Source organism: Rhinolophus sinicus, chromosome 16, assembly GCF_057876585.1.
Source record: "Rhinolophus sinicus isolate RSI-liver-muscle chromosome 16, RSI-T2T, whole genome shotgun sequence".
Lineage (NCBI taxonomy): Eukaryota > Metazoa > Chordata > Mammalia > Chiroptera > Rhinolophidae > Rhinolophus > Rhinolophus sinicus.
The window spans coordinates 95,326,005-95,338,483 of NC_142516.1; the positions used below are offsets into that span (position 1 = coordinate 95,326,005).

The window sequence follows — 12,479 nt, forward strand, 5'->3', positions numbered from 1 at the left end:
ATCACTGTTAGCTTATCTGCACTCATAGAAATGCCTTTCTTCTATTAATATAATTGTTTCTCTTCCCTTTCTCATAAATACCTCTTACCTTTGTCTCCTAATCTGAACACTGTTTGGGTTTCTGCCTGAATCAGTGCTTTCCAAATAGTTATTCTTATGTTTTTAATTCTCAAATAAATGCTTATTTCCTCTCACTTTGGCCTTTTATTTTTAGGTTATCACTAGTATTAGCAGCGTATGGGTATCTCACGCATAACTAATCCCATAGTATGGGAGATTCTGATAGTTTCATGTAAGGCTAGACTACATATATCTGATTATTTCCTTAGAATTCATTCTTGTGAGTAGAACTAAAGCTCAAATTAAAGTTAAAGTATTGAAATCTGGTGTCGTCCACCGGTAGGCTTATGGACATCAATGACATCCTGTCTGGCCCTCACCCATCAAACTCTCTCTACACAAGCATGTGCATTCGGGACCGCCCCAGAGCCCTGCTTTTCTAGTCCTTTGCCTGCTGCGCGTTAGAAGACCGCCTTCTGTCAGGGTTGGTGAGCCCTCCACAGGCAGGAGGCGCTGTAGGATACGCAGCGGCTCCAGAACAACCAGGCGCCGCTCTCCCGCGGCCGAAGCTCCTCCCCGCCCTCCCACGCCCCCACGGCAGCTGCCTGGTTTGGGGAAGTGTTTCTAGGAGACGGCGCTGGCCGGCTGCGCCTGCGCGGTGGACACTGCCGTGGGCGGGCTGCGGGCGGTGGCTCTGGCCCACAGAGAATTCCTGCTGGGTCCGGGTCGCAGTCGCCGCCCAGGATCTCTCGCCTTACGGTACGCCTGTGAGGCGGGCTGCCGGCAGACGTCTCCTAGCGATGGAGCACATCCGTACGACCAAGGTAGACGCGCGCGGGAGAGCCGTTTGCTGCCGGCCCGGGTCTGACCCGGCGGAGGCGGGAGACCGTGAGAGCTCGGTTGGCCGGACGAGGGATGAGAGGAGCGGCCGGGCGGGGGCCTGGCTCCCCGGAGGGGCCTGCCGGGCCTCGTCTGAGAGGCGGGGGCAGTGTGGGCCAAGGGGGGGGGGGGGGCCGGAGGAGTCTCGTTTTCAGTCCAAGGCATTGAGGTGCAGATGATTTGGGCTGTTTGGGGTAAACTCCCCTGAAATTGATCGCCGCCCTCCCAGCACTCCACTTTTTGGTCAAAATTGGGGCTGCCTTTAGCTGCGGGGCCTTTCAGCTTTTCGCCACCTCAGATACCGGAAAACCGGTGGGTCTTCAAATTAGCATAACGATGTTGTGTAAGCTTTTCCTTGTTCACGTGTAATGGTCCTGTGTCACACACAGTCTTGATGCAAGTTTTGGAGGAGCCGAGATGTGCAGTCGTCTCCACCTTACTTTATTGTCTCGGTCTTTGGTCACTTAGATTTGGTGTTTCCGTGTCTGTGCTCCAACTTTATTGACTTGAGAGTCAGCAGAGGAGTTCCCGAGAAGGGAAAACTGTTATCCCATATTTTAAAGTGTCTGATGGAACTGTTCTTCAGTTGAGCTTATTAAATTCCATGCTTAATTTTTGTGTGTGAAAGGCATTTGTTTTGAGAACGTATATTCTTATGATTCCGTTACAAATGTTAAAACTGAAGGAAATGACATCAAAATATTACCGAATTCCTTTACCAACAACATTTAAGTTAGACTTCGACTTTGGGAGGGCGAAAACATAGGGACCAGCAGAACTGAAGAACTTGAGTTTAAGATGACTGGGTAGAGGACCCACTGTGAATCTCGACTCTTCCTATTTTGCTGAAAGCATCAGTTAATTGCTCCTCATCCTGGAGTTAACGTTCATTTAGGAAAATAGCAGACGTGTGTCATCTTCCTTTGCTCCACGGAGAATTCGAGAGCTGTCATTAAAATGTTTCACAAACCTTCTTAGGGTGCACATGGATTTTTATTATAGCTTGTTTTTAACGTTGCATATACTTTAACAAAATTGAAGAGGCTAAAAACTAACCCATTTTTAACAAGTTTTTTTGTTTGTTTCATGAGAAGAAAGGTAAAGTAATTCTAGAATTCAAGTGGCTGGCACCTAAAATTTGAAAGTAGAAGGGTGATTAAGTAAATAAATAACCAAACTCGTAGAAGATGTAGAGGTGGAAAGGAGGACGAGAGTGGGCATCAGATCAGGTTTTTGTCATGGTTCCAAGCTTCCAGGTGTGTACTGTGTAGTAGCTGTGTGCACATGACTTCCTTCTGTACCAGACTGAACCTCATCTTTGCACCTTTCGTGATGCTGGCTGCAGTGCATACATGACACATGAGCAAAACAGTAAAAGTGAACTGAGTTTCATCAATTAGAACAAGCCCTAGTCCCAGGTGACTGGTAAGAGTGAACAGAATTTTGGAAAATCTTTAGGATCCCTTGGCTTATTTTAAGCCTTTCCACTTTGAATTTATAATGAGTGTATATCTTTGTTTTTATTTGTATAATTGTAGCTCCTCTTATTTCCGTAAGATTATTGCTGGTGACTTTTACTTGGTCTCATATTCCTCTTTAACTACCAGTTGACAGACTTTTATTTAATTTTCTGATTTAGTCTTACCTTTTCACAATGGGTCCATGCTGGTGGTTTAGTTAAGGTCCTTTTGTGACTTTTTAAAGACTAAAAGATTTCAGACTATTTTCTGTTAAAATTTCTTCTCAAGTGTGCTCCTTTATTACTTTGGATTATTTTTCTGGCATTGGACCGCTACGCTGGAATAATCTTAAGTGGCTGTATGTAGACTGCAATTAAACAAATATGTGCGGGGTACTGTACATATTACAATGTTATGTGCCACGCACTGTACACATACTGGGTATACACCAGTGAGCACGATAGACACGAACCTCATAATGCATTCTGATAACTGTATGGACTGTAACGTTTTCTTAAATTATAACTTATTCTTAGAAGATTGATTTGAACATGGCCAACTTTTTATTTCTATGATGCATAGCCTTCACCTGGACATAGTTGATTTGCTGCAAAAATAATTGTAAGTATTTCAAACTAAAAATGAATTGCTTTAAGTTTACTTAGCTGTTTTGAATTCTTTGTAGTTTAGGCACTATGATCAAGAATTGACTGTGGACTAGTACGAGGAAGTGAGTCGTTCTAGGTTCTTCACACAGCTCTACCCTTGACCCTTGAACAACATGGGGGTTAGGAGCGCTGCGTCCTGTGCAGTTGAAAATCTGTGTATAACTTTTAACTCCCCCAAAACATAACCATCCTCGGTATCCAGGGGGGATGAGTTTCAGGAACTCCATGGTTACCAAAATCTATGGATGCTCAAGTCTCTTATATAAAATGGCGTAGATCAATACATATAGTCGGCCCTCCGCATTTGCGGCCTCGCAACCATAGAGGTGTTTATTAAAAAACATCTGCGTATAAGTGGTCCTGTGCAGTTCAAACCCATGTTCAAGAGTCAACTGTATTTAAAAAGTAGTAATTGCCATTTATTGAGCAACTATATGTCAAGGTAACAAACTATACAATATTATTTCACAATATTTATAATTTCAAATATGTTAGTTTATACAAAATTATCACTAATCTCTTTAATAACCCCGCCAGTTGGGGTCATCTCTGATGACAGATGAGGAAATAGGCTTAGAAAGTGTAAGTAATCCGCCCAGTTAGCTCATGAGGTTTGTCTAGCTCCAAAGACTGCATAATGTCTTTTCCATTGCCTCTCTAGTTTCAATCTAATTGTAAAAATATATTAATATTAATTCAGAAATAAAGCCTAATAATTCTAAAAGCTTTGTCATTCTCAAGAAGAAGGATATAAGTAAATATTTATGTGGTATTGTTTTTTGTATTGTTTATGGTCATTGGTTTTTTTGCTTTGTTTTAGCTTACCAGAGATTTATCAGGTAAAGTATTTTAGCTGACTACCAATTAAATGGTTTTATAGTTCTGAAATTCAGGAATAGATACATCATCCTGTGTTAGTCACATTTGGTTTATTAACTGTATAGGATCAATAAAGATGTCAAGTGTGAATTTGAATTTCTGAAAGCATTTCCAAGCTGTACTTAGGACCAGTGTAGTTGCTTCCTGTCACTCTGAGCTCTAATTTTGCCAAATGAGGTTGTCTTGCCAGGAAACAATGGAAATCTGCAGAGACAGTTCTTCTTTATGCAGTCTTTCTCCTTTCTCTGCCAGGCTCCAGTGCTTTGGCTGACATCATGTATTGATGTCGAATTTTGTGCCGTTGTGAGTAGAACTTTACAGAATGAAATGGAAAGTTGTTTTCCTAAGCTCTAGATGAATGACTGCTTCCTCGAGTTTGTTAAAGAATGGAATGTACAATGAAAACCTGACCCACTAGGGCTCAAAATGAGTTATTCCAAAAGTAATGCCCAGTTTGTTTTCGCTTGCTACCCTTTTTTGTCATTAAAATGTGAGATCATACATGCATGTGCACAAGTACATGATACCTGTTACAAAGAGAGAAGGAGATGCAAAACTAAGAATGGATGAAGAGTAAGGAGAAAGCTGTATTATTTCAATTGTCTTTGAAATATGAGCCAATAGATTTTGAGGAGCATCTGAATGCTTTTCGTCACAAACTAGTAAACAGCCATTTTGATTCTCCCTTACATTATCTCATTATACAGTGAGAAAACGGAAACTTGCAGAGATTAAAATACTTCGTCTTGCCTAACTGAACAGCTAGCTAGCTGGTAGCTCTCCTAAGGAAGAGGTGGAGCTGGGAACTTGAATCCCAGTCTTTCTGATACCCGTCGTGTTTCCTGAACCATTACACTCTCCTGCCTCACAGAGTAATGATCAAATCAAGAGATTTGAGTAGTGAGGTAGGTCGGTGTGAATAGGAATGGAAGGGGCGATGGATGAGAAGAACTTGGGTGGTAGGATTTTGTTTAGTAGGTACCGTGTTTCCCCGAAAATAAGACCGAGCCAGACAATCAGCTCTAATGCGTCTTTTGGAGCAAAAATTAATGTAAGACCTGGTATTATATTACACTATATTATATTATACACGGTCTTACATTATAGTAAAATAAGACTGGGTCTTATATTAATTTTTGCTCCAAAAGATGCATTAGAGATGATTGTCCGGCCAGGTCTTATTTTCGGGGAAACACGGCAGCTGATGATGAGGGTCTAGAGTTCAGGAAAAGGTCCCCAGGGAAATAGATTTCAGAGTTTGTCAGTGTTTAGGTAGCCGTTGAAACTTCCTGTTGTGGATGAGTTTGTGCAAGAAGAATATGTAGAGGCTCTGTAGAGAAGAGTGAGAAGTTCAGAGCCCTGGGGATGCTTAAAATTTAAAAAGGGGCAGAGGAAGGATTGCCAGAGAGAGTATTAGGGATAAAATGGGAAGAGCTGAATCAGGGATGGGAAGGGAACAGTCTTCCCTGTCTAATTTCCTTCTTTGCTTCCCCTTCCTCTGCCCTTCCCTCATCTGCTCCCTCCTCTCTGCCCCCTCTTCTGCTTCCTCCTTTACCATGAGCCACACCTGTCCTGTTCTAGATATTGGGGAAATGGCAGTAAATAAATCAGACAAAAATCCCTGCCATTACAAAACGTATTTTCTACTTGGGGAAGACATAACAATAAACAAAAACAGTAAGTCAAATATATAATATGGTAGAAGATGGTAAATGCTGTGGAGAGAGTGCCAGGGTGGGAGTGGGGGAGGACAGTTGTAAATAGGGTAGTTAGGGACGTCTTTATAGAGGTCTTTACAGAGGTGGTGACGCTTGAGTGCAGACTGAAAGAGGTGAGGGAGCCAGCTGTCTTTACTTGGGTGAGGGTGGGGGAGGTGGTGGGAAGAGTCCCAACAGAGGGAACAGCAAGAGTAAAAATCCTATGTTGGGCATGGCTGGTTGGTAAGAAGTAGCAGAAGAACAGTGTGGCTGGGCCAGAGTGAGTGAAGGAGAGCACAGCCGATTAAAGTGGGGGACGGCAAGTTACTGTAGAGCCTGGACAGATAATGTGAAATCTTGGCTTTTACTGAGCGAGACAGGAAGCCATTCATGGACTGTCAGCTGTGTCCAGCATTGCAGGAGAGCAGAGTAAGACAGGTCAGAAAAGTGCCCCTGGATTTATGACCCGTTTCATTTGGCGAAGTATGCAGCCAGAGCTGTTGTAATAACTGGGGATATGAACAAAAACAAGATAGAAATCTCTGCCCTTTTAATGCTTACCTTCCACTTCATAATGGATGTTCTTTCTTTTTGATAGCTAATTCTTGGCAGGATGTCGGTATTATGAGTGTGCAGTAGTGATTCTAAGAGTCTCAAATGGCTGCCTGGCTAGAGAAGCCTTCACCACGCACTTTCCTGCTTCAGTAGCCATTGCCCTGTAATTGTCGAGTAAGCACAACTGTTGGCTAGAACTTTGTGGAAGGCTATTGATCTCTTCCTGTCCCTGAGGGCACTTTTCCCTCTTGGAACTAGATAAGTATCTTAATTTTCTGAATGTGATTCTGTGTATGTGTGATTTCCTTTGGTTTTCATTTCCTGCTTGGTAACCAGCTGAAATTTGAACTTCCTGTATAAGACCATTAGGTTACCTTTTTGTTCAGGCTTATAGTTGGCAACAATTCAACTAAATGGCCCTTAAAGTAATATGGTGGCATTTTCCATCATCACCATAATGACCACACCCTCCAATTTTTTCTCCGTGTTCCATTTTCTTCTTTGTTTATTCTTTTCCCATAATGTTTTTCCCCCTCCCCATTTCCTTTTTGCTGTGATGATACCTGTAATTAAAGGATCCTAACACTGTTTCTGCGGTGCTTCAGTGCTAGTGACTTGAAATAGTTATAGTTGCTTCCTAAATATCTGACTTAAAATAGTTCCAAGAAAACACTGGGGAAAATCTGTGGCAACATCTGTAAAGTACTTTCAGTTCCCTGGTGGAAGGGGGAAATAAGAAGCTGCAGTTGGTGTTTAGAAACTGGCTAAGTCTGTAGTTTGAAATCTGCGTGCAGATGATTTCAGTGAAGAAAAAGATCCAATTTCCTTTATTTTAAAAAATTTATCATAGGATTTGCAGCAAAGGACAGAATAAACAGTGTATTTTCTCAGAAATTCTCTTATTTTCTCCAGAACTTTAGTTTCAGTACTAAATAAATATTTTGGGATTATTTCAGATTAATGATCTTTGCTATATTGAAGTAGTCATGTAATGATTTTCTATTATGTTTTCTTTATTTGAATATTGTTTTGCATTTACTAAGGTAACGAACAATCCTCAGTTTATTATGGTTAAGATGGACTGTTTTTTTTTCTCCCAGACTTACATTTCTTTTTATACCGTCTTAGTGAATGACAACCAGCCTGACAAGCTTACCATCTTTAAGAAGGCTATTTGTCCTTCCTTCCTTCACATCGGTTTTATTATCTCACCATGAGCTTGCTGCTTTATCTTGTGTGTTGCAGCTTAGTCAGGCCCTTATCATGTCTCTCCCAGGCACCCGTAGAAAACTTCATTAGCCTCTTACCCAGTTACCCCCCCACACCAGTTTTTTTCCAACTTAGCCTTTTCTCCACACTACCTTTGGAAAGATGCTCTTAAAAACCATGTCTGGTCATGGACGACTGTGCTTAAAATTCTGTTTGTATCCTTTTACTTACAGCACAGATGCTCTACCTTACCAGGTGTTTCTTTTTATCCGATAAAATGTTAAGTCCCTTCCCTTTTACATTATGTCTCTTGAGAATTCTGTATTTTCTCTTTATTAATCAAGACAATTTTGTTAATTGTTGCTTTCTACACTTATATTAGGAAAGCATAGTTTTGTCCATCTATAAAGGACATTAGAAAATTGAATTTGCTTTTAAAGTTCATGTGCCGCCTCCTTCCTTTCTCCATTTGATCTAAACTAGACCGTAGTTTCACACAGAGGACTGTCAGGGCTCAACTTACCTTCTCAGCTTAGCAGCAGGAGTAATTCGTTTGAGCACTTGTTTGCTTGCTATTTGTCAAGCAGACTTGGAGTAAAGTATCTGACATTTATTACCTAACCTTACAGCAGCCGTGGAGGGGGAGATTCGATTTTTATTGAACGAATCGGTAAATTCTCTTTCCTGATAGTGTATATTTATGTGCATGTTTTTCCCATGTTCTTCCAAGATGTGGGTATGGCGGGGTGTGTGCGTACACGTAATGCGGTTGTATGTTTTAAGGGGCCACTAGTAACAAGCTCTTTAAAAAAATGGGAGGACTAGATAAGCTGGGACTTTAAATGTTTGGAAAAAGAATGTAAAGATAGAGAAGGAATCTACCCTAACGTGAGGCAAAAGCAAGAGAAATTAATTTGGAGTTAAAGTTAGAAGGAGTATCAGTTGCATAAGAATGACCTGGTGAATGAATTAAAAATACAGATTCTCGATGTCCATCTTCTGAGATGGTGAGTGGAGTGGAGGTGGGGCTTGGGATTTGTACTTTTGCAAAGCGTTAGAGGTGACTCAGATAAACAGCTAAGCTTTGGAACTTGTATCTAGGTAAACAAAATGAAAGCACTGACAAAGGGAACTTCAGGTAATTTTGGATGTAGAAATTAGGGGGAATCAAGAAACAGGCTTAGAGTGCTGGGAAGAGTATTTTTACCTGAATTTCCAATCTCAGTAGACAGGAAGAACTATGTGGTATCCAACTCTAGAGGAAGAGTGATTTTGTCCTAATTGGGGGGTTGGGTGGGAATAGAGGACTGAGTCCACACATGTATTTTTTTTTTTTAAAGCTGACTGTAACTGTATACCCTATTAGTAATTTGTCTACCTTTTAAAGTTTACTCATTTATTCATAAATTATTGCCTAAGTATCGACTGTTCACCCATTGTGTAGGGAAAAGGTGGCAGAGAAAAATGGGGGACAATATAACGTTATTAAAGAAGAATTCTATGTAGTGAATCCCTTGGGTGATTTCCGCAAAAGAGACCACTGGTACGTTGTGGGCAACTTCTGTTTTTCCCCATGGGAAATTTCTCTGTGGCAGTTCCCCGTGGTTCAGCAGACATTGATGGTGTCAGATGCTGTACTAGCCGTTAGGGAGTCAGACATAAATAAGAGAGCGTCCTTGTCCTGGCTGTGCGACAGCCTTAGTGGGAGAGACAGACACAGGAGCCGATACTTTCATTACAGTGTAGGAACTACTCTCAAGTGGTGGAGGGGGAGATTTTTAAAATACTTAGGCTATAAATTGGTAGGAATTCATGATTAATTGAATATTGGGGGTCAAGAAGAAGCCATAGGGTGATTCCCAGATTTCTAGTGTGGGTGATGAGATGAAGATGGAGTAGCATTAACTCAGATCAGAAATGTAGAATTAGGAACATATTTGTGAGTGAGGGAAGTGGATTTCGTTTTCAGTGAGCTTAACTTGGCTCTTCAGCCATCCCAGGTGGAGCAGTATAGCACGGTGGAAGGTATTCCAGCTCAGGAATCAGACCTACGGCACGGGGTTCTGTCTGTACTAGGCCACGTACTACCTGTTACTAGCTGTGTGACGCTGAGATAGTTAACTAACCTCCCTCCCTAAGTCTCAGTTTCTGTGGGCATAGTAGCAGTACTTACCACACAGGAGGTGTGAAAATTAAAAGAAATAATGTAGGTTAAGAACTTGTCATAGTACTGGGCGTATATAATAAGACCTCAGTACTATGTGAGGAATTATATGTATAGCAGCAGACAGTTTAAACTTGAGAGAGATCAGAGCTGGACATACGGTTTTGGAATTCATTAATGTATAGACTGAAACAATGCCAGTTGGGTAAGAGTGCCTGTAGAGAATGGAGCCCTGAGGAATAAGAGTAACGGGTTAAAATCCTAATGAAACAGGTGTGATTGTTTTGCATGTAGAGAATTGTGTGCCTGACAGACTCATTTGAAGAGCACAACAAGGACTATTTATGACCTTTTAAAAATCCTCAGGTTTAAAAACTTCAGGTGGACTTTTTAAAACAACAAACACACTGTAGTGTCCTTACGGCCAAGTCTAGTATAAAAGCAATAAACAGTAGTTGATCTCATTGTTTCACAAGTATTCAAATTTAAGTTTTAATTGGAAGTGTGTGGTATAATGAAGTTAGATTTTTATTTAAGGAAGAAATGGTCATAAACTATGAAGTAATGTTGATCTCCAAGAGAAATCTTTTTTTTATTCCCCCTTCTTCGGCCACCCCCCCTCGCTTCAAGCCACCCCCCCCTTCAAGCCACCCCCCCTTTCAAGCCACCCCCCTTCAAGCCACTCCCCCCTTCAAGCCACTCCCCCCTTCAAGCCACTCCCCCACCATGCACTCTGGTTCAAGCCCTTATTTCTCAGTCTAGTTGTATCGGACACAGCTCCCTAGCCCATGCTGGTATTATGAGTTTTGTGCTCCCCTCAGCTGAGGCAGTCATTCGCCAGCTCATGGCAGCCCACCCCGGGAAAGCTGTTGTTCACAATCTTAGCTGTAGAGGGCGCAACTCACGGCCCATGTGGGAATCAGACTGGCAACCTCAGTGTTAGGAGCGCAGCGCTCCAACCACCTGAGCCACCAGGCCAGCCCTCTAAGAGAAATCTTCATTCAGGTTTATAAGAAGGAAGTTTTCCTGTTGTCTTAGGATGTGTGATGATCTGATAGCTTTTGTATGTCAAATTAACTATCAGACCTGAGCTATATAAATCAGATCGTATCTCTTTTTTTTTTTTTTTATTTGTTTTTTAATTAGTTTCAGGTGCACAAGAGAGCCAAACTTAGACATTTATCATTTACATCCCTCACACTGTGTGAACCCCCCTCCCCCCATCCACCATCCCCCCGTACGTTCCCAAAACCTCTCACCTTCCCCTTATCCCCACAGATCGTATCTCTTAAGTTTCCAGAAGAAAGTGTTAAAACTCAATTCATTGCAAATAAAGTTTCACATCAAAAACTAATATTTTAACTTTACATTTAAATTTTAATTTATTTGAAACAGGTGTTATGATAAGTAAAAAACTTCCTATGGAATTAAATTTCTTGGGGTGGCGCTAATTGGCCTTTTATGTGGTAGTTATTTTGGAAATCATAATTTCAAAATGGGGCATTTTTTTCTTTAAATTGAGTAAGGGGAAAAATGTATATGGGGGAGGTATACAATTAATGAAATAATGGTTAGCTCTCTGTTTTGAAGACATACACAATTTAAGGCACTATCTACAATATACTACTATAGCTGTGGATTGAAAATGTTAAGTTGGTAATAGTTATTTTCCTTTTATCTCCCCATAAGAATGGATAGTGATAAATACTGTTTCTTCAAAATAGTAGTCCCGTGCACATCCTGGCCAACTCTAACCCATTGTCCAGTGGCAGCCTCGTGTGCACGCGCGCATGTATGTGTGTGTCTACTCTTAATAAAGATGCACTGTGTACCTCACTCCCTCCGCCACCAAAGGATGCAGAAGCTCCATGTGATGTAATCTGTGCCAGGGAATTCAGAGCCACTAAGAAATACAAAGCTAAGAGTTGAAGTAACTGATTAATTTTCTGAGAAGGATTCTTGTTAGGACATCAGTGAGCCTTGAAGAATGCTTAGTGCTTAGCTAAGCAGAACAGACTATTTTAGAAGGGAGAACAGTCTGAGTAGAATAGAAGCACAGAGCTGGACACAAAATGTTGTTCTGGGGGAGTGGTGAGGAGAGTAAGTCGGAGTTTTCAACCATTTATTTCCTGATCTAATTTTTCTGGTAGTTTACTTCTATAACTCTGTAAAATAACCTTTTATATATATTGCTTGACTTACCAACTTGAAATAAAATACATTGATTCTTGGAGACAAAAAGCATTTTTGCTTATTTATACCACACCCCTCCTTCCTGTTCCCCTTAATATTTGTGTTAATATATTTTTATGGGGTTCTTCTCTGTTGGTTATATTTATAACTGAAAATAGTGCCTATGTTATTTGTGACTTATGTATTCCCTAACATATATGAAATTTAATATTCAGCATTAAATAAACTCATGTTTTTGAACAGAAGGAGGAAAAATTTTGAAAAGGGTACATTTAAATCCTAGAATAACAGAAAAAGAATGTATACTATTTTTGAGATGAGAGCTAACATCTTTTTCTTTTTTAGGTGGAGCAAGTGAAATTACTTGACCGATTCAGTACCAGCAACAAGTCATTAACAGGAACACTGTATCTTACAGCCACGCATCTATTATTTATAGACGCTCAGCAGAAAGAAACCTGGGTAAGGAGGATCTCTGTTGTACTGTTTACCATAATTATCCTAATGGACTTGGTCTGTTGCTGTTTTATTTTGAACGTGTACATAAAATTTCAGTCATTGGTTAGCTATGTCAACCAAAACTTTTTCAGTCACCTGATCACTTCTACCCTCTTTCCTAATAAAACAATGATACCATGTAGAATGTGGAATACCAGAAAAACTCTTTTGTAGAATGCCAGAAAAATTCTTTTTATCTATGTAAATAATTATAAAA

At 40.7% G+C, this 12,479-nt stretch overlaps 1 protein-coding gene across 1 annotated transcript in view; it reads left to right on the forward strand.

The window, feature by feature from the left end:
* The first annotated feature begins 665 nt into the window (after window positions 1-665).
* MTMR6 (myotubularin related protein 6) overlaps window positions 666-12,479 on the forward strand; it is a 36,268-nt gene continuing 24,454 nt past the window's right edge. The window contains exons 1-2 of the mRNA XM_019736553.3: window positions 666-884; window positions 12,110-12,226. Of these exons, the coding sequence (XP_019592112.2) occupies window positions 861-884; window positions 12,110-12,226 (141 nt within the window). The 5' untranslated portion in view covers window positions 666-860. The remainder of the gene's footprint in view (window positions 885-12,109; window positions 12,227-12,479) is intronic.